This window comes from Pomacea canaliculata, linkage group LG8 (genome assembly GCF_003073045.1).
Source record: "Pomacea canaliculata isolate SZHN2017 linkage group LG8, ASM307304v1, whole genome shotgun sequence".
NCBI lineage: Eukaryota > Metazoa > Mollusca > Gastropoda > Architaenioglossa > Ampullariidae > Pomacea > Pomacea canaliculata.
In genome coordinates, this window is record NC_037597.1 from 25,653,234 (window position 1) to 25,670,098 (window position 16,865).

Genomic DNA, 16,865 nt, shown 5'->3' on the forward strand with positions numbered 1-16,865 from the left:
AAAATGTCCGACGTATATCGTCAGGAACACTCAGTCCGTCCACGGCGAGCGTGCAGGTACACTGACACACTCCCGCAGCACACTAATACACACTCCAAGCTGCTACGTATTCCCCCAGGATATCCGTATCTGGCGCTCACACGATACTACACCAAAAATACACACTCCACACGCTGCTACGTATTCCGAACACTGGGTCCCGGAATCTCACTCCAAGACGTCGACGGACTGCACTCCGCCCCCGGACGTCAGACTCAAAATGAAGTAGGCATAGGGAGGCTCTTGGGCCTTGCCGCTGTTGGGGACTTCTCTTGAAAACCTCGTCCACTTTAGTTGGTCCCCTCTCGAAGTTCCTGTAACTCGGTGATTTATTTAATCTAATGAATTTATAACTTAACCTAGCAGATACTACCATAACGTCAAAAGAATATCTTTACTGTTAGAAATTAAGTCACCACGTGATTAATTTAGAAATTCTACTTATATTTAAACTTTTACAAATATTTAATCTTTTACCTTGTCTAGGCAAGGAACTTAATTTCACCGATTCCCCGATTCTATAATCCAGACATTCAGTACGACCGACCGTCTAGGCGGTGGCGTTGGGAATGCTCTATACCAGTTCACTCCGCCAGAGTGCGAGGTGAACACTACTCACTGCCGGTACGGGCACTGTCACACGCTCCCCCAAAAAAGCACACAGGAGGCACGGACAGGTCCGTGACATCAGATCATAACGGGAAGGGATCAAATATAGTAGGGAGATCAACCAGTCTGCTTTTGTTCTGAGAACTATGACTTCAAACACCTATAAATTCTGGTTCATTTATCACAATGCTGAAAAACCATATCATAATGCTTTTCTTTTTTGTTTTCATGTTCATAGGTCATACTTATGTGCTGTTATACTTGTTGCACTTGACAGAATATTTATAGGGTAACTAACTCTCCGGGTAACAGCAACCAATTAATACATATGTACCATGGTAGACAAAGATGTTCTGTTAAAATGCACTGTTTATATTTATGATAGTGATTTCTGCCAAAAACACAATAAAGCACAAATAGTCTGTCAAAAGAATTTGATTTTATAAACCTGTGACGTCTGCAAAGGTCGTTAATGCAAGACAATTGATAGATGTGCGGTGATCAAGAGACAACAATGATGGGGAGGGTAGGGGGCAGTCTTGACCAAAAGCCGTATCGCTCCGACTATGTAGACCTGCCTGAGTTGAGTCAACCCCACTATGAATATACTGTCCCATGTTAAGATCACATCGTCCCATCACCACAAATCAAACTGACCAGGCCCAAGCCACATTAATGCCCTCACAATGACATCTGTTTAATGTTAACTGAATGTCTGCATATACATTAATCTCTAAACTTAAAAAAATAACAATGACAAAAGCTTTTTGTTAAAAGTTGATTTAAGAGAAAATTGCATCTATGCACATTGTGAGAATTTTAACCAAACAATGCATATACATTTGCATAATGAACATTTACATATTTACATACAAATATTTACATACTTGAACCTCCAGACAAAAGAATAATGACAACAACAGCTTTAAAAAAGAAAATGATTTAAGAGAAAATTGAGCCAAAATGTTTGCCCAACAGTCGTTTCCAGGAGCTAGCGATTTTGACTCTGAAGAGCTGCCACGAAATGAATGAAATCCTCACTGAATCACTGCTTACCAAGCCAATGTGACTGGTGGGGTGGGGTATCAGTGCTTCAACTGGCCATCATGACATCAAACAAGTCTTTCATCTCACAGACAGCCTGCAAGAACATCCTTACACGCATCTGGAAAGAAGAACCTTTGGTTAGACTTTTTTCCCTAGCATTTTGGTTTTTGGATGTCCGACAAATGTGCACACAAACTGATTGCTTAGGTCTTGACTATTTCAGGACGAGATATACATTTAAAAGTGTTTATCATCCTTAACACCTGCTGGTGATCAGTTATAATTAATGCAGCTGTACGTGCATGTGTTAAGGAGAGTATGCTTCATGAAATGGCTCCTGCACTCATAACGATTCATTCTTGACAATCTAGTGTTCTTAGAATAGTATGCTGACCTGGACAATATGAGACTTGAAGGTTAACTTTGTCATTATATCACCATTTTCCTCAGCACAGAAATGAAGATCTGTTTATTCCAGATCTGAGCATTTTCATCTTATAGAAAAAGCAGGGATTGAGAAAAGCCAACTTAAGAGAAACATTGCAGACACCCACACAAAATCTGAGAAATAAACTTATTTCATGTTTTTCAGACGGATTCAAAACCCATCATAAAAAGCAGGTGAGAAAATAAATGCTTGTACCCTATACCTCTTGATCAATCTGCTGATGCTAGGTCTTATTACATGGACATGCCTGTGTGAATGTGTACAGCTGTGTATTGTGTGTGCAAGTATGTATGTGTACATAACCAATGTGTACCTGTATGTACACAATCATTTAAGCATTTTTATTTTATTGTTTGGATGAGACCTGCCTGGAAAGGGAGTGTATAGGCTATAGGCAGAGAGAGAGAGAGATCTTTTACCTGTGGCATCTGTTGCAGGTTTGTGATCAAAGAGGAAACCAATCAACCATGGTGGGGTTCAGTTTGCAGTTGCTTGCAAACCCCTAGAGTGAGCTACGCAGTCAGTTTGGTAAGATTTTTTCTTTATGTTTGCTAATTTTGTGTGGCAATACCTGAAGTGAGCTGCTGAGAATCTCAAAACTCTTGTTTCCATGTAAAACCCTTACAAATGCGCAATGCTGCATTGCAATTTGCAGCTAGATGAGGGGCAAAGATTAGATTTAGCAACAATTCTGTAAGAATCATTCATAATGGATAAAGTATATTTGTGGAAAGGAAATATGCCATGCTTTGTGATAATAAGTTTGCAGAATAATTAGCTTGTAGGTGTAACAATAGTAAGTCAAGCATTATCTTTAATAATAAGTCAGCTATCAATGCTAGCAAACGTTTTATTCCTTTCAGTGTATGCCATCTGAAATAGCTTCCTGTAATGTCCATTTTATTTTTTGATCTATTTTTTACTTTGTGTACCTTTAACACATCAGTTCATTAACAAACTAAGATTGCAACTAAAGGAACAGCAGAAGTACACTCTCTGTAGATATCTGTAAACAGACTAACATAAACTGCTCTGGGTATTTATGTTTTTGTAGCTGTCACATGATTAAGTTGTTAAAATAGCTATGGCTACCACTCAAAATACAATACAAAATACAAAATATCTTTAATAATCCTTTTCAGGAATTGTTGTGTCTGCTGACAGTGACATTAGAACATCACTTTACATAGCATATCAACATAGGCTATAAAAGGAAATAAAATGCCTAAATCCACCTCTCATTCTCCATTTGTAATCATTTATATAAATATTAAACGTCTGAAGGCATTAATTCATATAGCCGCTCAAAACAGAAAAACAAAGAGATGAGAATGACATTGTAGCCGGACTGACTGACCTTTACTCTACCTTAGCTTAGCGTCAAATCAGTCCATTCCTCATTGGTGTTCCAGGGAAGAGGACGGAAGTTCCCAAGGAGAATTTTCCACTTAAAAATTCTAGCTCTCGTTAGTCGGGTGCGTTGTCTTATCTTTTACCTCGCGTTGTGTTCTTTTTTCTACCTTTCCTATAACTGTTACACGCACCCGAACACAGCCGACCTTTGAGTCCACAAAAGACCCTGCTTTACTATCTCTCAGACTAAAGGGTCTTTTCTATAGGTGCATCAGTTCCACGGATCTTCTGTGTCCTCTCTGCTACTGTGTCACGACTACATGGACAGTACAACCCTCACTCGCGCTAGTGGTACTCAGTCACACGACGGAGACATATGTACGACACACTAGCACACATTGGCACTAACACGCTCACACAGGTATTTAAGGTTCCAAGACATGGATTTATTTACATAATTTACACATACAACTACTGTATCTATCCTAACCTATCTACCTAGCCTATCAAATCCTAGCACCTAACTCCCTGGGGTGTGGAAAAGGAGGATGAGTGACACGAGAGGACCAGAGTGCCTTGCAGTACTAAGGCTTAGACACCCAGATAGACAAGGAGGAGATTGGTCCATGGCGAGGTGGAAGCAGGTGGAATGACATGGTTCCAACTTGAAAGGGACACCCAGAACAGGATCCGATGGCGCGGTGTTGTTGCGGCCCTATGATCCACTGGGAGTGAATGGGAACAAGAAGAAGATGGTCATGTGCATTTATGTGCATGTCTAATCCATTGTTTGCATTTCAGGATCGCAGCCAGGATAAACGAGTGGAGAAAACTTATGATTATATCATTATAGCTCTATGAACTCTAAGCTTACCACTCTGTTGATGCTTTTAATGTCAAAATCCTGTCAGAGTGGGTGTGAGCTAAAACTGTAGTCAGTTTGTTGACCAGAAGTTTGTCACCCATTGTCTCGATACCATTCAGTCTCCTTCCCAACCACCCCTTCTATTTTTTATTGTTCTTATTCTATTTGTGCCTGTCCTGGTTTGCAATGTTCCCACCCCACTATATACTAGACCAAAAGTCATGGTGCTGCATATAACAGAAGCCTAAAAATATTTGCAGAAGTTTGAAGAAGCACACATAAAAGTCCTTCTGTTTTCTACGACAGTCTAGGTGGCTATGCACTTTCTTAATGGTATCTATACAAGCTTTTTTAGCTTATCATTTGTAACTTTAAACTCAGGATTTAAAACCTCTCTCTTTCAGAAATACCTACTGTAATCGGTTTATACTGACTGTTCCTTTCTCTACCTTCTCTGTTTTCCTTCATGTCCCTGGCAATGTTTACTGTGCATGTGTGTTTGATTGTGTGCCTGATTGTGATGTCTTTCTCTATCATAGAGCATCACTGCCTCCTGCTCTTTGTATCTTGTAAAGTTGACTGAGCTCTCCTGTGTGGGGAAATGAGCTATAGAAATCCCATTATTATTAACTGTACACTCTTCTTACTACTTCTCCTTTGATAAGCATTGCATCAAAAACAGCCCTGTCTTTCCTAAAATCAATAGTCATTTCTCTCTTTCTCTTTACATTCAACTCTAAACAATTATCATCACACTATGCAACATAATGATCAATCTTCTGTCATTGTGTAAAATCATCCCCATTATGTCCAGTGTTGTCTGCATATTTACCTGTGGGGTACTCTTCATTTCTGTGTCTACATTTAGCCAGGAAAACAAAAAAACACACACACACACAAATAGAAGAGAGTATACTGTCCCATGAGGAGTACCGATACACATCCATAAATAACATAACTACAGATACTGATAAATTTCCACCCCCTCTCTTAGAGTAAGGAGATATACTCAAGTGACTTATTATTATCACGTCAGTGTCTTCAGACCACAGGAAACAGTCGAAGACTATTTACTATCGCAACTATTTACTGCTACGTGTTAATACCTAACAAATTGAAATTGACTTGATACATGGAAGTGATCTTTGAATGAAATTTATTCAGGGACCAATCCATTTCAGTTTTTTTGCGGCATAGACGTTGTTTGAGAGACTGAACAGAGGAATCCAGTAAGGTTATTATCAATCAGACATCTGCAGCTTGTTGCTAGCTGGCTTTCAAAAATTTGTGTTGTTATTTTGATAAGTTTTTGTTTAATTATTATGTTATTCATAAATTACTCCATTACTCCTTGCAAGTACTGCTGTCTGTTCACAGGTTCTTCAGATTATTTTTCTCATGCTCTTCAGTTATGTTTTGCTGTTTGATTCTGGCAAAAAATTAACACCATGCTTCATTGCTGTTATTGTGTGGGTCATGGACATAGCTGCAGAAGAAAGCAGACAGGTTAATACATTATTCTCAACTGTTTTCTTAATAAGTAATTTAGTGTAGGAACTGTAGTGCCCAGACATCCATTGCAACTTACTTTAGCGTATGATTTTAAATTTTCATGAATTTATTTCGGCAGCAGCAAAAATTATTGGGGCTTCCTGGTGTGGTTAGTAGCAACTATTTTAAATTTTGTAAACAAACAGTAATAACAATATTGTAAACTTTTCTTATAATTAAAATAAAAATACTCTCACAAAGAACAGTGGAAAATTATGAAGGACATTGTCTTTGTGTTGATTGTAAGATAATTTTGAAGGACATTGTCTTTGTGTTGATTGTAAGATAATTTTTATACTTTCAAAAATACTTTTGCTTTGCTTTTGATATTAACATTGTCATATGGCACAACATGCAAATGCAGTCTTTTGGCTGAAGCGTTAAAGGAATGCACTGCACAGTGCACTTTTGGCATTTCCTTTGCATAACAGTCTGTTTGAAGGTAACTGTACATTGCTTTTTACTTGCCATTGTGCAGATGCTGGTTAGTGATCCTGACATCAATGAAGACCATGCCCACTCTCAAGAATGCCACTGGTTGAGTCGACGGTGCAGAAATTATATTCATCAGACATGGAATCGTCTAGATGTGGCAACAGTGGGTGTCTTCCTGCTGGGGATGATAGTGTTTTTTGACCAGGAAGTTGTGCACATCATTGGCCGTATTCTTCTTAGTGTGGACATATTTCTCTTCTTTATTCGAACTTTCCAAATGCTGATGGTCTTCGAAGAGCTAGGACTGATGCTGATCATGGCTGGCAAGATGGTAAAATTGTTTGATGCCAGTTATTGAACACAGCTCATTCTTTCAACATTATCCTACATTGTATCCTAAATTTATGTCTCTTTTTTGTTTATTGTACAGATTTCATAATTTGAAAAAATTTAATGACAATGTTACATCAGAGGTGTTAAATATCCAGCCTGTGGGCCTGTGAAATCATTTGCCAAGGCATCAAAGGGCAGGACTTAAAAGACTTGAAATTCAATAAATGTATGAGCTTTTTTTAGTAGCAACATAAATTTGAAAAGTTGAAAATTCAAAATTTGAAATTTAAAAGATAATTTTAAGGACTAAACAAGGAACCTCCATTATGGGATAGAACACATAGGAGTACATGATAGGACATCATATATGTTCCTCTTCAACTGCATACATCAAAGTGTAGTCAACTATAGTAAGGCTGGGATTATGCAGTTTGCAAAAGTGGTAATGCACTGTTGTGAAACTACAGTTTTACTAAATAAACTAGGGTAATTTTTAAGTTGATAATTTTGTATGGCCTCATGATGTTTTGAATATTCAAATGGCTCTTGGCAAATAAAAGATTTCTCACATCTGGTGTATATTATACTGAAAATAACAAATAAATACTATTGTAACATCATGTAATGTAATTTCAAAGGAGAATTAATACTTTTGCCTAGTTCACTGCATTCAGTTTGTAAGGTGCATGTATTTTCATGAATTTATGCCTTTTGAAGATTCATGGACACGAAAGCACACTTGAATGTAATGTACTGCATAAACCTTTAAGTGTACCAGAGACGGCACTGGGGGATGAGGGGCCTTGGGTAAATATAATTAAGGGGTCTTTGGAAGATGGCATAACATGCTTAGCAGGGAAATAAAACATTACGGACTGTCACATCCCATCAGGTGCGGGGCTTTGGGTGGTCGCCCCTGCTTACCCTCCCTCCCCTAGTGTCAGCTCTGTGTGTACCACCGGATATACAAGCAGGTATGTGCATGTCTCATTCTGTTGGCACCTTAATGTGTTAGACATTCAGAGAAGATATACAAGGAAATTCCTTTTAATCACTTGCAGATTAAGGACACAGTGAACTTTATGATCATTCTGTTGGTGGTTGTACTGGCATATGCTGTCATGTCTGAGGCAGTTCTCTACCCTGAAAGTGATCTGACTCTTGAGCGTCTTTTCCATGTGCCTCGCAAAGCCTACTGGCAGGTGTTTGGTGAAGTCAGCCTGGAGGAAATAGAAATCAGTGGTGAGTAGTTGTGACTTTTACTTCCCTGGCTGAAAGTGAGACTTCTATATTTACACTTACAGACATGCAAGATGTATGTATGTTTATTTCTTTATTATTTTCTTATTCTGTTGCACAGTGCCTGCTTTTCTATGACAAAAATTGTGTGTATATGTGTGTTGCCATAAGTTAGAAATCTGCTGAATCACTGTTGATCATCCTTTTACTACTGTTGAGATAGGAGTCCATTCCTTTCAATCTGCATTTTCCTCTCCTGCCATTGTCTTCTCTATTCACAAAGCAGATGTAGGAGATGCATGTGTTTATTCAAAGAGTATGTGTAAAAAGATAAAATTGGGAAATACAAGAAAAGATTGTGGTGAAGAAAAATTTATTCTAATAGAATTAGAGGATCAGAATGCGCTCTTTATTCAAAATGCCTTCATCACCATTGTAATCATTAATGTTCTTGTGTGAAACAGATGAAGCAAGCTGTTCCATAGCAAATGATTCTAAACATTTTGGGGGGGACATCCCACATTGCCCTACCCACTATGGCCGCTATGTTGTTTCAATCATGCTTGGTGTGTACATTATGATCACCAACGTACTGTTACTCAACCTTCTCATTGCTAGATTCAAGTAAGTGCTGCTTTCTGTTGGAAATATATTCTACCCCAATTCCAGGTCTATTATTTTAGTCAGGACCAGCTAAAGTGACATATTCTTACATTGGTTCCAAACAAGGTTAGATAAATACCCATAGATCCCTTTAACTACTGTTTGGTCTAGGAATTAGATATCAAACCATAAGTGTTCAAGCTGTCATTTAGGTAAAGCCGTAGCTGGAGAGATTCACAGTGAAACAGTAAGGTGTTACAAAGAGGCTGTGTTTAAACTTTCCTTAGAACAAGATAAGAGATTAAAAGAAGCTGCTCTTTGTACTAGATATGTACATCGAGAGCTATACATTTAACAGCTTTTTATATTATCTTTCTAGCAAGACCTTTGATAAAGTTCATGATGTTGCTTGTGAGTACCAGTCCTGGCATCGCTGTGAGATCATCACGGAGTTCTACCACCGTTCAACATTAATCCCACCACTTAACATGGTCAACGCCATCATTAAACTTTGCAAGTATGTGTGCCACAAAATGTGTTTAGCATGCAAGGGCTGCTGCAAAAAGATAAGTTCTCACAGACAGAATGGGACGACTAGTGAACAAGAACCTCTTACTCCAAAAGGTAACTGTATTTTGTCCTTTATGTTATTCTGTATTTATCCTCTCTCTAGGAATACTGAAGCCGGTTCTTGTTAAAAGGATTGTACAGGCAAAATAAAAGTGCTTAGAATCTTATAAAGAGTAGGAACAGTTTTAATCTCATCTATTTTTGTGTCTGTTTATGTGCTGACGACATGATATGGTTGAATATTCCTCATAGCCATTGTGATTGTTATCACTAATATATATCACAGTTGGATTAGTGATACACCACCGACCACTTGAGATCAAATCCTAACAATTAATAACGGACACTTCCTGTCCCTCGCTGACGTCACACAGCCTTATCACCGCCGTCACAGCCTTTACTATACCTTTAACACTTGATGTATCATAGTCAATCTAGGGAGGAAATTTGGCTTGAAATTATGTCATTCATAATTAATCGCACAGTCAGAGCAAACTAAAGATTCCAAGTCTAGCATCTGTTTACAGGGCTGGCTGCTTTGCTATGATCTAACCTTAGTTGCTGGTTTGGTGTAAAACACAGATTTCCCCGCATCCTCCCTCCCACCATTCCAGGTCTATTATTATAGTCAGGACCAGTATTCATTGTCAGTTGGAATATCTCCAAGTCACACACCAAGATCATTAGAGGCAGTGATCTGAACATTTTAGTAAGGGCTGGTACCATAAACACATTAACTTCAAATTTGCAGTGCGTGCCACGAGGTCACCAGATGGCTGTGTCATTAAGGTCACATGGGATTCTTCAGTCATAAGTTATGACAATTCACGAAAAAAGGAACTTTACACTGTAAATCTCAAGGCTTGCAACGAAAACATGGAGGTTGATCATACAGGTGAGCGTCACTTGCGCTATACTGCTTGTGCTTCAAAACAAATATTTTTGGAGTAGGTGCCTAACCTTAAATTTATTGTCTATTGGCATCATGAACAGTAGCAAACTAGGAACTAGGTCATTTAAAACAAATAAAGGCTACTGTTTTTGTTCCATTATTTGAGATCTTAGAAGTCATTTAAAATAAATCACATGGCATGTGTTGCATGATTATTGTGACCAACAGGCTGGCAACCACCAAATTAAGCAAAGCATCCTCTGGCTGCTAGTTAATTATACAATTATGTATAAGACAAGGGTTGATTGTATGTGCATTGTAGTTATTGACAGTGCACTTAGCACTACTTGACAAAGGAGATGGTTGAAAAAGGAACTGAAGTGGAGATTGCATAAAATTACTGAGATGAATTTTGGGGGTTAAAAAATGCGGGATCTTTTGTGTCTGCACCCTCATCTTTGCTGATATAAAATTATAAAATCCAGCAAAAAGCAGTACCAATAGCATGAAATTTTATGGCAACATCACTGATCAGTCGCAAGTCACTCTACATTGTAACTAAAACTGTAATGATTTTCTCACTTTTTTAGAGGAGTACAAAGTGGCCAGTAACATCAAATATACAGATCAGACATTCACTTTTTGGGATTTGGAACCTTCTATTGAATATGCTGTCACAGTAAATGAAAAGGAAGCCAATTAGTTGCAATTAGAGTCCCCTTCACTCCGTCCTGGTGAGCATAGATAGGTCCTTTTTCCTTCAAATGACTAGGTATCGATTTTGAATTGTTTTGTTCATATGACTGAAGCCAAAGTAGACAATAATTAATAATAATGTTAATGCAGAAATTATTGCTACCCATACAACATAATATTTCTGTATCATAGAATCTTTATTTGCATCTCCATTGCTATATTTATGGCATCAGTCAAATCTATCCCAGAGTTTATCGACTACTAATTGTATTTGCATGCTACAGCATTTATTTTAGCATAGCGCTACGCAGAGCAACTTGTTGGTGTTAAATAAAAAAGTTGAATGTCACTTCTTGACAGAGCAACGTGACATTCATTTATTCAAAATTAAATTTGAAATGCCATGGTTTAACAGAGGACCTTGCAGACATCCAGAAGTTTGAAGACAAGCAAGCAAACTGGGCATGTAGGCAGGAGAAGATGGAAGCCACCATACTGACAGAGTGAGTCACACAGTTTTCAGACACAAGCTTAGTGGTGCAGCACTTTACTTGTATGGCCCTGAGGTGTAGAAAACTGTGAGAGAATTTTTTTAATGCAGTCTAAATGTTCCTGGTCCTTCTTGCCTCCATTTCCATGCTCCATTTTCGGGAGAAGCTGCTGAGTCGATTATTATGGGCTCCATGTTAATGTTTTTCCTGCGCTGACCAAAACCAGGACTAACTTTCAGTTGTTTTTTTTTTTTAATCTACTGAATCCTTTTAGAATGCTGCACAAAGTTTATAACTTCAGTCATGGTCATCAAGCTATTAACCCTAAGCATTGCCTAGCAATTTCTTTGGCAGAAAGAAGACATGAAAGCATGATGCAACACTGTAAGCATTTGCTTTATGTTGCATAAACTTGCTAATACTTGCTAACTGTGTTAAAAGTACTCTTCAAACTTTAAAGTTGAACAATTTGTAGCTACATGCATTGAAAATTTCAGATTTCGGCATTGCAGTTATTTCTTCTTGCTAACTCACAAATGGACACTCTGGACTCTTAGATGAATCCTTCCATGCCCTGTAGGTTGTCTAGACTGCAGTATGGTTTCTTGACCATTGTGAACAGTTTAGGTAGTGGGGCAGCCATCCCCATCCAAGCAGGTTGCAGACAGTGGATAGTTCATGGCCTTTAGTTATAGATGTTATCAAACAAAAGAGAGTAAGTGATAACTGTGGTAGTCTTACAATTCCTATTCCAGCATTTTTTTACACCAAAACTGGAGTTGGTATCTAGTTTTGTTACAAAAGATAATTTTCATGTAAAATGAAATCCTAGAACTTTGAATACATTTATTATGCAAGTTAAAGACATCAGTTAAATTTAGTGCAATTTTCATACTGTTGACAGTTTTACAAATCAGAAGATATTATTTTACCATTAATTTGAGTTCTGCAAGCCAGAAAGCAAGAAGAGTAGATACTCAATGCTGGAAAATGTTAAGATTGTTTGCTGTTTTCTTTCTTTTCATTCCTTTTAAGGAAAGTGATTAAGATGACTACAAAACTTTTGGAGGAAAGCAAAGAACTTGACAAAAAGTAAGTTTGGCTATTATTAATTTTGTATGTATGTGCGAGCTTGCATGTGAACGTGCATGCACGTGTGTGTGTGTGATGTTTGATAAATGCAGTTACGGCATTTTAGTGTTGTTCAGGCTACGTTGAAATTTTAACTCATTCAATACAGGTGCATTGACACAATTGAGCTATAGCTATGGAGACATTCATGGATGCGAACTAAATAGGAAGAGCTAAGGTGCCACTGTTGGAGAGACAAAACTAAGGGAGCAACATATAACGTCATTTGTTTCCATGTATTTTTCTTGTTTGTCTCCAGGATAACAAAACTGTCCGATGAAGTCGAGGCTGAAGGGGCCAAAAGGAGAAATAATGTGAGATATCTTAAAGAAAGGTAAGCATTGTAATCTGTGTGACTGTGTGCTTGTGTGCATGTGTGTGTAACAGCCTGCAACTTTCCTAAAGTTATTTTATTAGCTGTATGTGTTCACAGTGTATTGAGCAGACAACACCATTTACTGTAAGCCTTGCTAGTTTGTTGTGGTAGTAATTACAAGCTCCTTGACACAGCAGCAGCTTGGGAAGGCTATGTCAAATTTAAACAGATTCAGAATATTTGTTTATGTTGATTCCGTTTCACAGAATTCTAAAACAAGGACCAAGAGGTCAAAATGCTGTTTGAGATCATTTTACGTAATGTTTGTGTCCGAAAAATTCTGTGAGAACATTCAAGAAGCGTCTTAAGTTTAATAGCTGTCTTTGGGAAAGGCAGCTATCTCAGTTAAGCTTTTCTCTTCTCCCAAAAAAGAGTTTTTTGATCCTTTGGTGAAGTAGTTAATTTTTGATCAATTAGGTTTGTTCCACAAGCCCAGATTTTCCCAGAACAATCACCTTTATGAGGCTCAGGATAAAGTAGCTTGCCATTAGCCATCTGTCCTGCCACTCAAACATCTGTCCTGAGTACAAACTTTTAGTGTTTTTTTTTGGGGGGTGGGGGTGGGGGTGGGGTTAAGACCTTTGAATGCTGCTATCATATAGTTTATATTTTACTTCACAGTCACCAAGCTGCTGAAATTTTATCCGGAATTTCTGTAAGAAATTAGGGATGAAACTCATTATGTCAAGAAATCATTATTTCACTTTTTTATCAAACTTTGTTATGTGAAAAATGAAGAAATAATTTTAATATAGTGTTCCTATCTTTCCTTGGGGAATTTCCTTGTGTGTGTGTATATATACTGTAGATCACAGAAGCAGTTTCCTCCACTTTGTAGTTATTCATAGGTAATATGTTTTTCTAAACATTACCACCAAGATTTTATTGTTGGTAGTTGCTGCTATTTCATGCTCACTAAAAATATATATTTTGCTTAGAGTGATTAGATTTTATAAACTGTTGATTCTTTGTATCTAATTAGGGTACTCATCTGTTGAATAATTCAAACATTTTCCTTGTATTTACAGTTTGGACTGGATAAAAGGTGAAAATAAAACAGGAGCCAAAGAAATAAAGAGAATTAATACAAGTATTGTAAAGATCAATGATAAAGTGGCTGAAAATTTCAAACTACTGTCCAAGCATGTTTATGAACAAGGAGAACATGGCAAGCTTCTGTCTGTTGACAGAAACATTGTGCATAAAAGTTTTCAGGTGATGGAGAAAGAACTGGAAGGATCAAAGAAAGAATCACAGGGTCTAAGGGATAAACTAGCAAAGTGTATTGAAGATAAAGCAGCTGCAGATCAGGAAGCTAGCCAAAAGGTAGAGTCACTAAAAAGTGAAGTGGAGAAGCTGACAAGACAACTAAAGTCTACACAACAAAAAGCAGAGGAAGCCAGAATGCAGGCAAAAGTTTTGGCAGCAGAAAAAGTAATGGCAGAAGAGCAGCAGATTACAGCTGAGAAAAACTGTGCTGAAGCACAGAGAAATTGTATCACGGCAGAAAGAAGTGAGAGAGATCTTCAGAAGCATCTGCTAGAAGCCAAGGAAGAGATTATACGGTGCCACAAGCAAATCTTAGAGGTTGTGCAAAAGTCTACCAACAATAGTTTAAGTCCTCAGTATGAGCAACAGTAGCAGCAGCAGCTGCTATACTACATAGTAACAGCATTGGAGCTTTCAAGAACAGGAGTGGGGCCTGTAACATTGGAACCTTAAGCATCCTTAACAGCAGCTATTAGTAGTAACAGCACTGGAGCAGCAGTATTAGCATTGGTGTCTTCAGGAGCAATAAATGTGACTTGCTTCTTGAGACTGGTGACTAATTTTCAGGAACTCATATGCACACCAGCCAACGGTGATTTTGGGAAGAAAATCTAACTTAATACATCACATTCCACCCAGCCAGCTTCAGACAGTTAGAGGCTACTCGGTCCATCTTGACTGTAGAATGCTTGGATGATTTTTATCGAACCTGGAAAGTATGCTTCATTCTCATTCTCTCCCCCAACCCAGTGCCAATCACTTCCAGCTAATGTGCTTTTGGAGCTCAAAGTGAAAGAATTATCAAATGGTTGCATTTTTTCTTGTGTTTCAAAAATGATTTTAATCTCTTTGGTTATGCGTTACTATTACAAAGAAATGAACTGATCATTTCAATCAATATTTTTATGGGATTTTCTTTAAGTCGTCAGAACAGCAAGTTTGTTTTAACAATGTATACTATTTTGCATTCATATTACCGATATATCACTAATCAGTACAATAATACCTTACTAATCACAGTCAGACTGATTGTAGATGATTATTGCTCCGGTCAATGTGGGGATTTGATTTCAGATCGGCAGTATCTTGACTAGCGCACATGGTGTAATATTCATCAGGTTTATTGTAATCAATGGAAAAGAACAGCTTGCTCAACTTTTCAGTATTACTGCAATCTTCTGATCAGCAACACTTTAATAATAATTTGATTTTTATGTCTGTAATATCTTGAACATTTAGTTTAATAATATCTTCAGGCAACTAGTATTGGTCATAGATTACAAATATCAGAGCCATCATGGTGAACGTGTTGATACGAAACGGTTGGTTTCTTTCTTCTACAAAGAAAATTACACTGCATTTAAGATTGGGAGTTCTAGGTTGTTTCCTAACTCCAAAAGTCGTTGTGTTGATCTATAAAACCCCATTTTGCCTTCTGTCGGAACTCAGAATTCCTCAGTCTTGACACTGCCTCTCATCAGATGCTCCAACAAGACTGGGAATATGGCTTTGGACGTTGAGGATTTAACATCATGACGGTCGAGGTCGGTGTCTAGCACTTGGCTCTCGATGGGCGAGGTTCTAAAAGATGCTGATGAAGGTGGCTGATATCAGATCCTCTGCTGAGAGTTAGTCTTAGACTCGTGACTAACCGCAACACGACTTTTACTCAGCAGTGCGCATGCCCGATGTGAACGCTTCATTGCACCACTAGCTGCTTGCTCTCGACAGCAGATTCTCGATGCTGGTGGATAAGTGTTGGTCCCCTCGTTAGGTGCTAGTTAGCTCTAGACAGCAGTTAGGTCCCGGCCACAAAAGTTCAGCGTAAGTGGTCAAACAGGGGTGGGGTGGTGGTGTGTGGCAGGGACTCACTCTACTTGGATTAGAGATAAGGAATCGTAAACGGGAGCCCTAGAAGACAAACCATGTTTAGAATCTTTGAAGTTATTGCATTCTTTGTAACTTGTACTAATCTCTCTATTTAATAATAATTTCTTTATTCACTATATCGCCTTGAATTGATGATTGGGGACATACGCGGGAAGCTCTGAGTCAGATTGCATTATCTTTAATGCTAGCAATTTAGTGTAAGCGATTCACGGATACGGCGCGGGTGGTGGAGGCATCGAGGATGTAATCAGCCCCAGGCCATCGGCTCGATTACTGCACCTCTGTCCTTTTCACATACCCGTTCACGACAATGACATCACCTCTTTAAAAAATAAATAAGACCACTGCACTTATTATGCATGCAAACACTAGAACTCTTCGTTAAAATAATTGAAGTGTCTAACCATACCCTGAAAGAGATTTGTGCCATAAATATTCAAGATTATATATATCTCCTGATAACTGAATGGTTGCATATTGTGTACTACTTCACTTAAAGGACATTTTATTATGTGATGATATTTCTATGTTCTTGACATCAATTTCATTATAATTTAAAATATCATTTATATATTTTTTATTATTATCGGTATCAGATGATGCTGGTGAGCAAGCTCTTATAAAAGATCTTGTGCTGTACAACATACTGTTTTATCAAAGTAAACAAAAGGACACCGCATCACTCTCACGACGATTTTTTTAAAAAGAAAACACAGTTACCCTAAACCTGGTCAGATGTGTAATCTTGCTCTACATGATACCCGTGGTAACAAAAATGTAAGAGTTATTAGGTTCATGTCTGCCTGTAAGCACCAAGCAAGACATGCGTTCAATATGAAACCAGCATGTCTCATAACACGTATTGAATGCCCACAGCAAGAATATGTTAATGAATAAACACGAATATACATAAAGTCTCTGTAAATATACCTCCGATACAAACATTCAGGGACATCTGTGTTTTCAACTGATCATCAGTACTCATTTGTTTAATGAATGCAAGTTATGTCTTTTACTTGAAAGTTACA

The 16,865-nt window shown here is 37.9% G+C and overlaps 1 protein-coding gene across 1 annotated transcript; it reads left to right on the forward strand.

Annotated features, from left to right (window-relative positions):
* The first annotated feature begins 1,723 nt into the window (after positions 1–1,723).
* On the forward strand, positions 1,724–16,680 carry LOC112569900 (transient receptor potential cation channel subfamily M member 4-like). The gene is made up of 14 exons (XM_025247966.1): positions 1,724–1,832; positions 2,288–2,316; positions 2,581–2,671; positions 5,739–5,867; positions 6,391–6,678; positions 7,742–7,922; positions 8,384–8,543; positions 8,902–9,146; positions 9,844–9,987; positions 10,575–10,718; positions 11,096–11,183; positions 12,207–12,263; positions 12,562–12,636; positions 13,707–16,680. Exons 1-10 carry the CDS (start codon positions 1,755–1,757, stop codon positions 10,685–10,687), a joined length of 1,458 nt encoding a protein of 485 aa, XP_025103751.1. The 5' UTR covers positions 1,724–1,754; the 3' UTR covers positions 10,688–10,718; positions 11,096–11,183; positions 12,207–12,263; positions 12,562–12,636; positions 13,707–16,680.
* The last annotated feature ends 185 nt before the right edge of the window (positions 16,681–16,865 follow it).